Source organism: Salvelinus sp. IW2-2015, linkage group LG37, assembly GCF_002910315.2.
Source record: "Salvelinus sp. IW2-2015 linkage group LG37, ASM291031v2, whole genome shotgun sequence".
In the NCBI taxonomy this organism is placed as follows: domain Eukaryota; kingdom Metazoa; phylum Chordata; class Actinopteri; order Salmoniformes; family Salmonidae; genus Salvelinus; species Salvelinus sp. IW2-2015.
Window position 1 is genome coordinate 1,113,194 of NC_036876.1, and position 15,727 is coordinate 1,128,920.

The window sequence follows — 15,727 nt, forward strand, 5'->3', positions numbered from 1 at the left end:
CGCACCCCCTCTCTCTCTGTTCCCCCACTCCCTCCCTCAATTAAATTCTCTCTCTCCCCCTCTCAATTTACTCACCCCTCTCTCTTTCTGTCTCCCATCCCCCCTTCTCTCTCCCCCCCTCTCTCTCTTTCAGATGTGTTGTCATCTCCCACATCCCAGCAGGAGAGACCAACACCTTCCAGTGTAATGAGATGGAGGGTCGCTATGTTGTTGTGGTGATCCCTGGACAGAACAAGATTCTCACTCTGTGTGAGGTGGAAGTATTTGCCACTGTCAAACCTCCAGGTACTTCTTTACCAGTACATGTATTTATTCTGTCAGTGAAGGTATGCCGAATAATAACTTTAACGACCAGAATTTCTATCCTGTCGGACATCATTTAGTGGAGATGATAATTGTTTTCCAATGCATGTTTTTTATATTGAATGGGTTTTTTTGTGACTCGGTGGGAGACAATGCAAATTAGTAGAAATCTGTGTAAAATATACCGTAAAACTCATTATAATCTCGCAGTGTGACTTTTTTTTTTCTTCAACAATGTGCGTTATAAAAATAACTCTGTTTATGCATCGCTCAGCTTACTAAACTCTAGTAAAACAATCACCTTTTGAGTTTTGTGGTATTTACGGTATTTTGCACAGATTTGAACTATTTTGCACCGTGAAAAATATCAGCAAATGTATTGCAGCCACCAAGTCAAAGAGAACGGTAGTGAGGATAAAGATCCAATCAGATGCTGATCTGACAGACCAGGTGGTCAGTGACCAGCTCCTACAGCAGGTGAGAGAGAGGGGGAGGAAGAGGGAAAGAGAGAAATAGAATGTGTCTGTGTATATGAACATTTTTCTAACCGCTGGTACTTTCATCTAGCTGCATGTAGAGTTTCTGAAGCAGGGTGTGTCTGACGTTCAGCTGCGCTGGAGGACTCAACCAGATGGACAGATTTTCCACCGTGAGGAAGAAGAGGAGGGTGGATCCACACAGACAGGTAACAACAAGGAGCATATTACAGACGGTTGTCCTTATTGCAACAGACAGGCAATGAATGCATTGTACTTTTATCAGAGTTGGGGTCAATTCCATTTCAGGAAATAAATTGATATTTTAATTCCAATTCCAATTTTCCTCATTGTGTTTCAATTATGACAATATTGAAGTGGAATTTCAGTTTACTTTCTGAATTGACTGAATTGAAATGGAATCAACCCTAACTCTGAGTCTTATTATCTTATTGCCAAGTTGTTATTGTAAGAAGAGAACGTGTAGGGAGTCATAACTCAATTAATACCTGAAAGAGTTTCTGAATGTCATTTCTCTTCCAGGTGTCTGTGGAACTGAAGGGGGCTAGCCTGGTGAGAGACTCCAAAGAGACAAAATTGATTTAGGATTGGACTGCCTTGACGACATAATCTATCTACCATAAAACTTAAAGGAAATGCAAAATCTCAAATTGCCGCCTGTCCCTTTTAATAGCCAAGGCAACGGCACTCATTTCAGCAAATAATTATTATTAATAATTATGGCAATCTTCCGTTTTTATCGTCAGTAAGAAAGTACAAGCCACTGGCTGCGAACAGCTGAGAACTGCTAGATATGAACTGGCAAGCACAAAAACATCAACAACTTTGGGAGTACAGACCCCCAGAAATTGGCACCCCCAGTAAGAACTGACACAAACACAGTAAAAGATGTGAATAATTTTTCTGTCAAGAAATGTTTTTTTTAATAGAGGCATGCTGAGACAAAAGACATGTGACATAGTGTGTAAATGATAACACATTAGTGCAGGAAATTGATTAAAATGCTGGGATTAAACAATTAACTATGCAAATGTGTAAAAACCTATATGCATTAAGGAAATAGATGCCTGGCTGAAATAGAAGCATGTATCTAATATGCTGCTGTTGTGTTCAGTGATTTAAGCAAATAAATGCCGGGGCGGTTAATTGAAGTTGTCCTGTATTTAAATGTCTGTAGAAACAATATTATTCCTTTCAACATGTATCAGTTAATATGCAGTTTGGTTCATATTTGTTTCAAATAATGAACATGGTTTTGTCAAGTATATTATTGCAAGGCTGCATTCTATTGACTTACAAAAGCAGCACCAATGAGTTAGCCAAACAACTTTGATAAACAACCAAAATAAAGACGCATTTTCAGGTACATTATGTTTTTGGTTTAGACCAAGACCATTTCAAGCTTATCTTTCTAAAATATACAGTTATTTTAGAATATTTAGGCAAGTTAGTGGCTAACGCATTGATTCTAACTACTGTGATACTGCATTGTTCTTTCTCACACCATGTCCAAGAAAACTCAAATGTACATCTGCCCCCAAATAATAACTTGAACTAAATAATCTCACCCCTAGCGTGGTAACCCGACTCAATCAACTAGCCAGCTAACTTTGACAAAACACCAGATATAACTATTAATTTTCTGGTTCATTAAGACATCTAAAATTATATATGTGTTTAAGGTTGTTGAGTTAATTACACCATGCCCATTTTGAGCTTTCTCTTTCAAAAAATAAATAAAGTTATTTTCAAAATATTTTAGCAAGCTAATCATTTCTTACTATTGTTGTCAACATAGTAGAGGAGTTTGTTTATTTGAATCTATTTAAGTCCCCAATAGGGCAAAATCTTCCAAGAGTCCATGAAAAACATAGAAAAGATCCTATTATAAGAAAATTGATTAGAGGACCATATTTTGTCCCCTTGACATGGCTGGGGAGGAGGCATAACCTCTTCGTTATGGCTAGCCTAAATAAGTTCACGAGTAAAATTGTGCTTAATGAAGCAGAAAATCAATAGTTATTTCTGGTGTTTTATCAAAGTTAGCTGGCTAACTGATTGAGTCAGGATAAAAACACTAGGGAAGAGATTATTTAGTTACTCATTATTTAGTGGCAGATGTACATTTTAGTTTTCCAGGAAATGGTGTGACAGAAAGAACACTGCACTATTACAAAAGTTATGGCCTAACCTGGCCCTTATGAATGAGTGAATATCCATCGTAATACAGTAAGTCTCCCCTGGCCCTTATGAATGAGTGAATATCCATCGTAATACAGTAAGTCTCCCTGGCCCTTAATGAATGAGTGAATATCCATCGTAATACAGTAAGTCTCCCCTGGCCCTTATGAATGAGTGAATATCCATCGTAATACAGTAAGTCTCCCCTGGCCCTTATGAATGAGTGAATATCCATCGTAATACAAGTAAGTCTCCCCTGGCCCTTATCAATGAGTGAATATCCATCGTAATACAGTAAGTCTCCCCTGGCCCTTATCAATGAGTGAATATCCATGTAATACAGTAAGTCTCCCTGGCCCTTTTAATGAGTGAATATCCATCGTAATACAGTAGTCTCCCTGGCCCTTATCAATGAGTGAATATCCATCGTAATACAGTAAGTCTCCCTGGCCCTTATCAATGAGTGAATATCCATCGTAATACAGTAAAAAGGTCTCCCCTGGCCCTTATCAATTGAGTGAATATCCATCGTAATACAGTAAGTCTCCCCTGGCCCTTATCAATGAGTGAATATCCATCGTAATACAGTAAGTCTTCCCTGGCCCTTATGAATGAGTGAATATCAGTTGTAATACAGTAGTTATGGTCTACCCTGGCCCTTATGAGTGAGTGAATATCCATTGTAGTAGGAGGTGCATTCAAAGAGCAGTCGAAACACTGATGTTTCTAAGGTTATTGCGTTTATTCATATTCTATAAACGGTTAATACATTAACTTACATTATTTCCCAACTCTGTCTCAATGTTTTAACAGGTGAGTACATCAATTTGTAGAGAATTTCTGTCACACATTTGTATGGTTTCTGCTCAATTAAATTAAAACACCTAAAGCTAAGCTTCTATCTAGAAAAGACCAGACTGGATATACTGCAAAGCAGAGTTAGCCACTGACATGCCTAAATATTCAGAAATCACTATTTATTTTTTGAAAGATAAGCTTGAAATTGGTTTTGTCTAATTGACTCATCAACCCAAAACACATATTGATGTTTAGCTTTCTTAGTGTACCTGAAAATCAATCTTTATTTCGTTTTTTATCAAAGTTGGCAGGCTAACTCATTGGTGATGCTTTGTAGTATACCCCTTACACCTTGCCCAAACCGGCTGCGCGCGTGCGCCATCGTGCGCTATCGTGCATAAATGTATTTTGTCCCCCCACACCAAACGCCATCACGACACGCAGGTTAAAATATCAAAACAAACTCTGAACCAATGACATTAATTTGGGGACAGGTCGAAAAGCATTAAACATGTATGGTATTTTAGCTAGTTAGCTTGCAAATGCTAGCTAACGTTAATTTGTCCTATTTAGCTAGCTTGCTGTTGCTACTCCGACAATTAATCCACATATAAAACGGCCAACCGAATCGTTTCTAGTCATCTCTCCTCCTTCCAGGCTTTTTCATCGTTTCAATTATATGGTGATCGCATCTAAACTTTCATTGTATTACCACGACTACCGGCAAAACAGTTTTCGTCTATCACCCACGTGGGTATAACCAATGAGGAGATGGCACGTGGGTACCTGCTTCTATAAACCAATGAGGAGATGGGAGAGGCAGGACTTGCAGCGCGATCTGCGTCAGAAATAGGAACGACATCTATTTTATACCTTGGTGTCGCAGACGCTCGTTGGCACGCGCCAGCAGTGTGGGTGCAATAATTGAATAACATGGGTTTCTATGTGTCCGGTCTGGTCAGCATGTTAGGTGCCTTTTGATAAGTCAAAAGATTGCAGGCTTGCAATAATATACTTGACAAAACCATGTTCATTACTTGAAACAAATAGGAACCAAACTGCATATTAACTCATACATGTTGAAAGGAATAATGTTGTTTATACAGACATTTAAATTAGATGGGCGATATGGCCAAAATATTATATCACAGGACAGTATGACGGTATTTGACGGTATTTTTGGTTTTTGAATAATAAAAGTTGTACATTTGCTTTATGAGTAGTGAGTGATCCCAGGGTGGCAACACATACATTCTAAGTGATTTCAATTAGTCTTTCTCCATTCTGATTGTTTTATACTGTTCAATTCAACTTCAACCAAAACACATTTCAGCACTTTTATGATTTCTGCATTTCCTGCACTCAATTGCAGTGGTGGAAAAAGTACCCAATTGTCATACTTGAGTAAAAGTAAAGATAGGTTAATAGAAAATGACTCAAGTAAAAGAGAAAGACACCCAGTAAAATACTACTTGAGTAAAAGTCTAAAGGGATTTGGTTTTAATTATACTTTGTCAAAAGTAAATGTAATTGATCAAATGTACTTTAGCATCAAAAGTAAAAGTATAAATCATTTCAAATTCCTTATATTAAGCAAACCAGATAGCACTTTTTTTTTTTTTTTTACAGATAGCCAGGGGCACACTCCAACACTCAGACATAATTTACAAACAAAGAATTTGTGTTTAGTGAGTCCTCCAGATCAGAGGCAGTAGATGACCAGGGATGTTCTCTTGATAAGTGCGTGAATTTGACCATTTTCCTGTCCTGCTAAGCATTCAAAATGTAACGAGAAATTGTAGGTGGCAGGGAAAATGTATGAAGTACAGTATTTTCTTCAGGAATGTAGTAAAGTAAAAGTAAAATTTGACAAAAATAAAAATAGTCAAGTAAAGTAGATACCAAAATAAAATGACTCAAGTAAAAATACTTTCAAGTACTACTTAAGTACTTTACACCACTGCTCAATTGAGACAATTTCCACACTGCCATGTAGAGCTGCACAATATGGGCAAATAATCAAGGATTTTTTTTTAAACAAATGTTGCAATTGCGATTTGACTTGCGAATTAGAGCAAAACTTTTAGAATCATGGAAATATAATGACTATTCTAATTCTATAGTTAGAATATAATAGTGGGCACTTTGAATACAGTGTTGTTTGAGATGACAACGAACTAAAATGCCAGGGAGGAGTTATTGTGACAGGGTAACAACTAAAGTGTTGATAAGTGTTTCCTAGGGGACCCTATAAGCTTTGGCTACATTGCATGTTTTCTCTTAGCTACTTCATGTAGCTAACATATTCTTGCTTTGCATATTCCTCTTTGATGTAGAAGATACTGTTGCACAAACAACATGTTGATTTAGGTCTACACCATCACTGGTATTATCAGGCTGTATTAGCTAGCTATGTTTCCTCTTACTCAGTACATTTATTAGCTAGCTGGCTATTATCATTAGCGGCAAACAATTAGCGTCTCACAAGATTTAGGGCAACTTGCTAATAAAAGACAAACTAGCCGTTTGCTGATGTATGAAACACAAACTAATAGTGTCATTATAGAACGCTAGTGGATTTATATTAAGAAGCAAAGTGAAAGCAGCATTGTTGCATGTGCTACATTGACCATGCAGACTGAACGCATGTGTCTCGTGGTTGAGGAACATCAAATGTGCTCCTTGAGTGACAGGGGGTGTGGCTAGGTCTGTGTGGAAAGTGGCACCGAGAGAAAGTGCCGGAGAGTGATGACTCAAGTAGAGAAGTAGAGAAGTAAACTATACAAATTGACATTACACATGGCGTATCACATTTAACAAACCAAACATTCAAATATTGGTATAGAAGGTAAAGTAAAAACACAAACCAGTCCCTGCATCAATACCGGTATATAATAAAATACGGTATACCGCCCAGCCCTAATTTAAATACAGTAAAACTTAAATGAATAGCCCCAGGGTTCATGTGCTTAAATCACTGAACAGAACAGTTGCATATTAGATACAGGCTTCTATTTCTTTAATGCACACAGCTTTTACTAATTAGCATAGTTAGTTGTTTAATTCCAGCATTCACTTCCAGCATTTAACCTTTTTATCTGCACTAATGTTTTATCATTTACACACTGTGTTACGTGTCTGTCTTAGAATGCCCCCATAAAAAAAATCCTTAACAGGATAATGAAATCAAACTTTATTTCCCACATGTGCCGAATACAACAAGTGTAGACTTTACCGCGACATGCTTACTTACAAGCCCTTAACCAACAGTGCAGTTCAAGAAGAAGAAAATATTTACCAAGTAGGCTAAAATAAAAAGTAGGAATAAAAAGTAACACAATAACGAGGTTATATACAGGGGGCACTGGTACCGAGTCAGTGTGCGGGAGTACAGGCTAGTTGAGGTAATCTGTACATGTAGGTGGGGCTGCTAGGTATAAACTGGCAAGCCCAAAGTGACTATGCATAGGTAACAAACAAACAGCGAGTACATGTGTTCGTCAGTTCTTGCCCATTTCTTAGGGTTTGTACTCCCGAAGTTGTTGAGTGTTTTTGGGCTTGCCAGTTTATACCTAGCAGTTCTCAATTGTTAGCAGCCAATGGCTAGCAGTTTCTTACTGGCAATAAAAACAGAAGATTGACAATATTTTAGAGTCATTACTGAATGATTTAATGTGACAAATCAAACATTAAACCTGGTAAACAATTCATGGTAACCTGGTAAACAATTCATTAATCACTAGTCACTTTATACAATGCACTCTAAATAATGTCACTTTAATAATGTTTCTATATCTTACATTACTCATATTATGCAGCAGGTAGCCTAGTGGTTAGAGCGTTGGACAAGTAACCGAAAGGTTGCAAGATCGAATCCCCGAGCTGACAAGGTCAAAATCTGTCGTTCTGCCCCTGAACGAGGCAGTTAACCCACTGTTCCTAGGCCGTCATTGAAAATAAGAATTTGTTCTTAACTGACTTTCCTAGTAAAATAAAAAATAAAAAAACATCACATGTACATACTGTATTTTATACCATGTATTGCATCTTGTCTATGCCGCTCGGCCATCGCTCATCCATATACTTACATGTACTGTACATATTCTCATTCACCCCTTTAGATTTGTGTGTATTAGGTAGTTGTTGGGGATTGTTAGATTACTCGTTGGTTAGTACTGCACTGTCGGAACTAGAAACACAAACATTTCGCTACACTCGCATTAACATCTGCTAATCATGTGTAGGTGACAAATAACATTAGATTTGATTTGATTTAGACCCTGAGTTTATTTGAAACAGGCGTTTAGTTGCTGAAATGTGTTGTTGCCTAGCTATTAAAAAGGACAGGCAGCTATTTGAGACTGGGTTTAATTAAAGTTTTACGGTTGGTAGATTGTCATCAATACAGTCCAATCTTAAGACTATTGTGTCTCATTGGAGTCTCTCACCAGGCTAGCCCTCTTCAGTTCCACAGACACCTGGAAGAGAAATGACATACAGGAAACTCTTTCATGTACTAATTTAGTTATCACTCGCTAACACGTTCTCTTCTTACAATAACAACTTGGCAATAAGATAATAAGACCCAGAGTTAGGGTCGATTACATTTCAATTCAGTCAAATCAGGAAGTAAACTGAAATTCCACTTCCACATTTTCATAATTGAAACTCATTAAGGTATATTGAAATTAGAATAAATAAAATAAAGTTTATTTCCTGAAATGGAATAGACCCCAACTCTGATAAAAGCACAATGCCTTCATTGCCTGTCTGTTGCAATAAGGAAAACAGTCTGTAATATGCTCCTTGTTGTTACCTGTCTGTGTGGGTCCACACTCCTTCTCTTCTTCCTCACGGTGGAAAATCTGTCCATCTGGCTGAGTCCTCCAGCGCAGTTGAAAGTCAGACACCCCCTGCTTCACGAGCTCTACATGCAGCTAGATTAAAGCACAAGTTTTTAGGTTAAATTGTTAGATTATTTTCTCTCTCGCTCACTCTCTCTTTCTGGCTCTCTATCTCTGTCTCTCTTTCGGTCTCTCTCTCTTTCTCTCTCTCTTTCTGTCTCTGTCTGTCTCTCTCTCTCTGTGTGTCTGTCTCTGTGTGTCTCTGTGTCTGTCTCTCTGTGTCTCTCTGTCTCTCTTTCTGTCTCTCTGTCTCTCTCTCTCTCTCTCTGTCTTTCTCTCTCTGTCTTTCTCTCTCCCTCCCCCTTTCCCTCTCCCTCTATCTCACCTGCTGTAGTAGCTGGTCACCGACTGCCTGGTTTGTCAGATCAGCATCTGATTGGATCTTCATCCTCACCACCGTTCTCTTTGACTTGGGGGCTGAAATACATTTGCTGATATTTTTTATGGTGCACAATAGTTCAAATCTGTGTAATATACCGGGAATACCACAACTCATTAGGACTTGACAGTATGATTTTATTTAATATATTTCTTTAACAATGCGCTGTACAAAAAGGTGATTGTTTTACTAAAGTTTAGTAAGCTGAGCAATGCGTAAATTACACTGATTTGTACTAATTAGCATTGTGAAAATGTCTCCCACATAGTCACAAAATAACATTCAATATAACAAAACATGAATTGTGGGGAAAAAAGTTTAATCTCCACTAAACCGAAGTCCGATACGAAAATAAGTATGTTCATTAAAGTTATTATTCGGAATACCTTCTCTGACAGAATAAATAAATGTACCAGGAAAGAAGTACCTTCTGTGGAAGACTCTGGAGTTTTGACAGTGGCGAATACTTCCACCTCACACAGAGTGAGAACTTTGTTCTGTCCAGGGATGACCACAACAACATAGCGACCCTCCATCGCATTACACTGGAAGGTGTAGGTCTTTCCTGCTGGGATGTGGGATATGATAACACATCTGAAAGAGAGAGAGAGATGGTGGGAGGAAGAGAAGGAGGTGGGGGGATAAAGTGAGATGTGGTGGGGGTAGAGAGAGAGATAAGGGTGGTGGGAGAGAGGGGTGAGATGAAAGAGGGAGTGGGGGGAGAAAGAGAGTGGGGGGTTGTGGGAGAGAGCGAGGGGGGTGGAGGGAGAGAGAGGTGGGGGGACAGGGGTTGGGGTGTTGATGGAGAGGGGGGAGTGCGTCGAGAGCGTGAGGCGGAGTGGGGGGAGAGAGGGGGTAGGGGGAACGTGGGGGGTTCGGTAGAGAGAGAAAGAGAAAGGGGGTGGAGGGAGAGAGAGAGGGACATGATTATTATACAGTGTGTTGCAATAGTGAAAATGCCTCTTCACTACCGGAAGACTGAACATATTAACATATTTCATGAATAACAGTTTTTTTTAAATCACAAATGTTACAATCAATCAGATTACAGTATAATGTTATTTATTCTATTTCACTACTCACCTGGGGTTGTTGATGCCGTTGTTCTCCAGTGAGTTACCGATGCGGATCTCAGCACCATCAAGTCTATTAGGAACATCATCTCCTCTGTTTGTGATGCTGACAGCTGTCACTCTGTACACATCCAGCAGGTCCACTCTCCACCAGGGGTTGGTCTCCTGTGCAGTGTGGGTGCAGGATCTTTTGTAATAGTCTGATTCTCTGTTCCCATCAATGGCATTATGAGCATTGCCATAACCATTCAGTGATGATTGACTGGCCACTCCTTTCAATGCTACATTTACTACCGGGACATAGAGAATAATGTTTTAATATAGAAATTACAAGTTATTCTTTATCATCTTACAGTGTATACATTTGACATGTTTAAAAGAGGGGAGATAATAGTGGTAGGAGGGGGAGAGGGGTGGATGTTGGAGAAGAGAGGTGATATTAGTGGTAGGAGGGGGAGTGGAGGGGACAGGGTTGGATGTTGGAGAAGAGAGGGGGGATAGTAGTGGTTGGAGGGGTGGAGGAAAGAGGGGTTTATGGGTCTGAAATAGGAGGTTAAGAGTTCAGTTATTATTACAATCTCTATATAAGACATAAATACAACATTAAAAGTGTGACTGCAGAAGCAAGTCACATTAATAAGAATATGACAGAAATCTAGAGTGTTCCTGTCAGCAAGCACATTACTTATACTTCCAGAACATTGATGTTCTGCTATATAAAAGTAATGTAAACTTGACTTGGTGATGGATGTGAAGAGTGAAGACAGTGACAGATGATTACCTGCAGGAGTGCCATATACTTCCAACTCACACAGAGTGAGATATTCCTTCCTGTCAGGGACGACCACAACAACATAGCGACCCTCCATCTTATTACACTGGAAGGTGTAGGTCTCTCTTGCTGGGATGTGGGATATGACAACACATCTGAAAGAGAGAGAGAGAGAGGAGAGGGAGAGAGAGAGAGGGTGGGGGAGAGAGAGAGAGGAGAGGGAGAGAGAGAGAGGGTGGGGAGAGAGAAAGATACAGTATATGATTATTGTACAGTGCTGTAGTTCAAATGCTTCTTCACAAAAGTATTACTGAAAATAGCAACACATTTAATGAATAACTGTTATTTTTACTGAATCCCATAAACTTTACAATCAATCAGAACTACCGGCTCTGACGTTCGTCGAATGTGGCGGTGCTTGCAAACTATTACGGAATACAAAGTGTAACCCAGCTGCGAGCTGCCCATTGACGCGAGCCTACCAGATGAGCTAAATGCCTTTCATGCTCGCTTCGAGTCAAGCAACACTGAAGCATGCATGAGAGCACCAGCTGTTCTGGACGACTGTGTGATCACACTCTCCATAGCCAATGTAAGCAAGAACTTTAAAAAGGTCAACATTCACAAGGACGCTGGACCAGATGGATTACCAGGGTGTGTACTCAGAGCATGCGCTCACAAACTGGCAAGTGTCTTCACTGACATTTTCAACCTCTCCCTGACCGAGTCTGTAATACCCACGTTTCAAGCAGACCACCATAGTCCCTGTGACCAAGAATGCGAAGGTAACCTGCCTAAATGACTACCGCTCCGTAGCACTCACGTTGGTAGCCATGAAGTGATTTGAAAGACTGGTCATGGCTCACATCAACACCATCACCCTGGAAACCCTAGACCCACTGCAATTCGCATACCGCCCCAACAGATCCACAGATTATGCAATCTCAATCGAAAATCATACTGCCCTTTCCCACCTGGACAAAAGGAATACCTATGTGAGAATGCTATTCATTGACAACAGGTCAGTGTTCAACACCATTGTGTCAACAAAGCTCATCACTAAGCTAAGGACCCTGGGACTAAACACCTCCCTCTACAACTAGATCCTGGACTTCCTGACAGGCCGCACTCAGGTAGTAAGGGTAGGCAACAACACATCTGCCATGCTGATCCTCAACACCAGTTCCCCTCAGGGATGCACACTTAGTCCCCTCCTGTACTCCCTGTTCACCCAAGACTGCGTGGCCAAGCACAACTCCAACACCATCATTAAGTTTGCTGATGACACAACAGTGGTAGGCCTGATCACCGACAACGATGAGACAGCCTTTAGGGAGGAGGTCAAAGACCTGTCAGTGTGGTGCCAGGCCAACAACCTCTCCCTCAATGTAAGCAAGACAAAGGAGATGATCGTGGACTACAGGAAAAGGAGGGCCAAACAGGCCTCCATTTAATTCGACGGGGCTGAATTGGAGCGGGTCAAGAGTTTCAAGTTCCTTGGTGTCCACATCACCAACAAACTATCATGGTCGAAACACGCCAAGACAGTTGTGAAGGGCTACGACAACACCTTTTCCCCTCAGGAGACTGAAACTATTTAGATTGGGCCTCCAAATCGTAAAAAAGTTATACAGCCCAATATATCACTGGAGCCAAGCTTCCTGCCATCCAAGACCTATATACCAGGTGGTGTCAGGGGAAGGAAGGCCCCAAAAAATTGTCAGACTTCAGTTACCCAAGTCATAGACTGTTCTCTCTGCTACCGTACGGCAAGCAGTACTGGAGCGCCAAGTCTAGGTTCAAAAGGCTCCTCAAAAGCTTCTACCCCAAGCTAATAGACCGCTGAACAATTAATCAAATGGACACCCCGACTATTTACATTGACCCCCTGCTGTTACTCGCTGTTTATCATCTTATCATCTATGCATAGTCACTTTACCCTTACCTACATGAATAAATTACCTCGACTAACCTGTGCCCCTTGAGTAACCTTGAGTAACCCTGTATATATAACATCGTTATTTTTATGTATTTCTACTGTGTTACTTTTTATTTTTGACTTTTTTTATTTAGTTAAACATTTTCATAACTATTTCTGGAACTGCACTGTTTGTTAAGGGCTTGTAAGTAAGCATTTCTCTGTCAGGTCTACACATGTTGTATTTGTCGCATGTGACAAAAACTATTTGATTTGAGTACAATGTTGTTTTTCGATTTCACTACTCACCTGGGGTTGTTGATGCCGTTGTTCTCCAGTGAGTTACCGATACGGATCTCAGCACCATCAAGCCTCTCAGGAACTTCATCTCTGTTGGTGATGGTGACAGCTGTCACTTTGTACACATCCAGCAGGTCCACTCTCCACCAGGGGTTGGTCTGCTGTGTAGTGTGGGTGCAGGATCCATAGTTTGTGTTTCTGTACCCATCGATTGCATAGTGAGCATCGCGATCGGAAAACTGTGATGACTGAGCAGCCACTCCTCTCAATGCCACGTTGTCTGTTTGAGTGACAGAGACAGATATAATACACAGGTTTATGCATTAGTGCACACCGTAGCAATACGTTTTGCAACTGAAAACGTTTTGCAGGTTAGTTCAGTTTAGTCAATCTCCATTTTGTTCATTTTGGTTCGTAGTGAATACACCTCAGATATACACATCCCCATCCCCCTGTAAACACACACCTGCACCAACTTGTATTAAATTTAAATAGTTACCTTTAATTGGACACTTTGTATTTGTATTTATTATGAATCCCCATTAGCTGCTGCCAAGGCAGCAGCTACTCTTCCTGGGGTCCAGGAAAATTAAGGCAGTTTATACAATTTTAAAACATTACAATACATTCACATATTTCACAACACACTGTGTGCCCTCAGGCCCCTACTCCACCACTACCACATATCTACAGTACTAAATCCATGTGTATCTATAGTGCGTATGTTATCGTTCATGTGTGTGTGTGTGTATGCATGTGTCTGTGCCAATGTTAATGTGGCTTCACAGTCCCTGCGGTTCCATAAGGTGTTTTTTTAATCTGTTTTTTAAACCTAATTTTACTGCTTGTGTCAGTTACTTGATGTGGAATAGAGTTCCATATAGTCATGGCTCTATGTAGTACTGTGTGCCTCCCATAGTCTGTTCTGGACTTGCGGTATGCATGGTTGTCCATGCTGTGTGCCAGTAGTTTAGACAGACAGCTCGGTGCATTCAACATGTCAATACCTCTCATAAATAAAAGTAGTGATGAAGTCAATCTCTCCTCCACTTTCAGCCAGGAGAGATTGACATGCATATTATTAATATTAGCTCTTTGTGAACATCCAAGGGCCAGCCGTGCTGCCCTGTTCTGAGCCAATTGCAATTTTCCTAAGTCCTTTTGTGGCACCTGAACACACGACTGAACAGTAGTCAAGGTGCAACAAAACTAGGGCCTGTAGGACCTGCCTTGTTGATAGTGTTGTTAAGAAGGCAGAACATCGCTTTATTATAGACAGACTTCTTCCCATCTTAGCTACTACTGCATCAATATGTTTTGACCATGACAGTTTACAATCTAGTGTTACTCCAAGCAGCGTAGTCATCTCAACTTGCTCAATTTCCACAATATTTATTACAATACTTAGTTGAGGTTTAGGGTTAAGTGACTTTAACGAATTAAAGTTATTACTAGGCCTAGCTTTTGTCACAGCGGCCAATACTTGTATTTCATGCATTGATTAGTTGATTTATGTACTTAGTCATTCATGTTTTTATTTTTATTTTTTTAATGTATTGCTTCTGTCACTGTGGCCAATACTGATACTTCAATCATTGATTTATTGATTTAGATTGTTTGTTTTGTCTGTCTTTTTTGTGTGATTGTTTTTGTGTCTGTCTGTCTGTCTGCTTTATTAAAAATGCATTTACCTATTTGCACGGTGACCCTCAGAAAGAGTAGGAAAATCCCTGTAAAGCCACAATAAGCATATGAATGATTAGTCATAATTAATCATATTCATGTGAATGCAGTATATGACAAGTTGTGTAACGTGTTATAGGGTAATGCTGATCATTAGAGATCTCTGACTTTTAGATGGAATGGTTGGGGTCAATTCAATTTCTGTAAATTCAGGAAGTTCACTGAAATTCAAATTAATTGTTAAACTCTGAGTGGTTGTTTTGGACTCTGTACAAGAAAATAGAAAGTGACACATCATTTGAAACCTACAGGCCTTGTCTTTTTGGAAATGGAACTAAAATCTTACTGCTGACAATGTCATAAGAATCTCTCAGAGTTTAACAGGTTAATTGGAATGTGGTTTACATTCTGATTTGACAGGAACTGAAATAGAATTGACCCTAAACCTTGTAGTTATTTAGTTCTCACCAGAGACAGGGACAGCTCTCCTACTCCACTCCATGGATCTGGGATGTAGCAACATATTCATCAGTCAATATAAATTAATAACATTAAACATTTCCCCCTTTTAATTATCAGTTAATATGATCTATTTCTGGACATCAACACCTGCCATGTATAGGATGTGGATATACTGTTCTTTTCCATTTCAGCATTTCCATGTCACAACAACAATAACCTTTCATTAATGTGATAATATCCCATTTTCTTTACTTGTATATAATCATCATTCTTTATTGTAGTATTAGCCAAGGTTTTGAATAATAAAACAGTATATCCGAACATAAAATTAACACACCTGTATTGACAGGGCTATCCTGTCCTTTGCTGAATCCCTCGCTCCTCTCCTCTGTCTCAGTGTGCGTGATGGATTCTTCTTACTCTCTTTTCTCTCTCTCTGTCTGGCAAACATGCAAAC

At 39.7% G+C, this 15,727-nt stretch overlaps 2 protein-coding genes across 2 annotated transcripts in view; one reads left to right on the top strand and one right to left on the bottom strand.

The window, feature by feature from the left end:
• Positions 1-1,363, top strand: part of LOC111960036 (fucolectin-like) — a 6,614-nt gene extending 5,251 nt beyond the window's left edge. The window contains exons 4-7 of the mRNA XM_070437845.1: positions 134-285; positions 689-780; positions 871-988; positions 1,323-1,363. Coding sequence (XP_070293946.1) covers positions 134-285; positions 689-780; positions 871-988; positions 1,323-1,348 — 388 coding nt within the window. The 3' untranslated portion in view covers positions 1,349-1,363. The remainder of the gene's footprint in view (positions 1-133; positions 286-688; positions 781-870; positions 989-1,322) is intronic.
• Positions 1,364-8,231: 6,868 nt separating this feature from the next.
• Positions 8,232-15,727, bottom strand: part of LOC111960128 (uncharacterized) — a 33,859-nt gene continuing 26,363 nt past the window's right edge. The window contains exons 4-10 of the mRNA XM_070437780.1: positions 13,135-13,405; positions 10,917-11,062; positions 10,146-10,425; positions 9,490-9,656; positions 9,009-9,100; positions 8,596-8,716; positions 8,232-8,257 (exon numbers count right to left, since the gene is read on the bottom strand). Of these exons, the coding sequence (XP_070293881.1) occupies positions 8,232-8,257; positions 8,596-8,716; positions 9,009-9,100; positions 9,490-9,656; positions 10,146-10,425; positions 10,917-11,062; positions 13,135-13,405 (1,103 nt within the window). The remainder of the gene's footprint in view (positions 8,258-8,595; positions 8,717-9,008; positions 9,101-9,489; positions 9,657-10,145; positions 10,426-10,916; positions 11,063-13,134; positions 13,406-15,727) is intronic.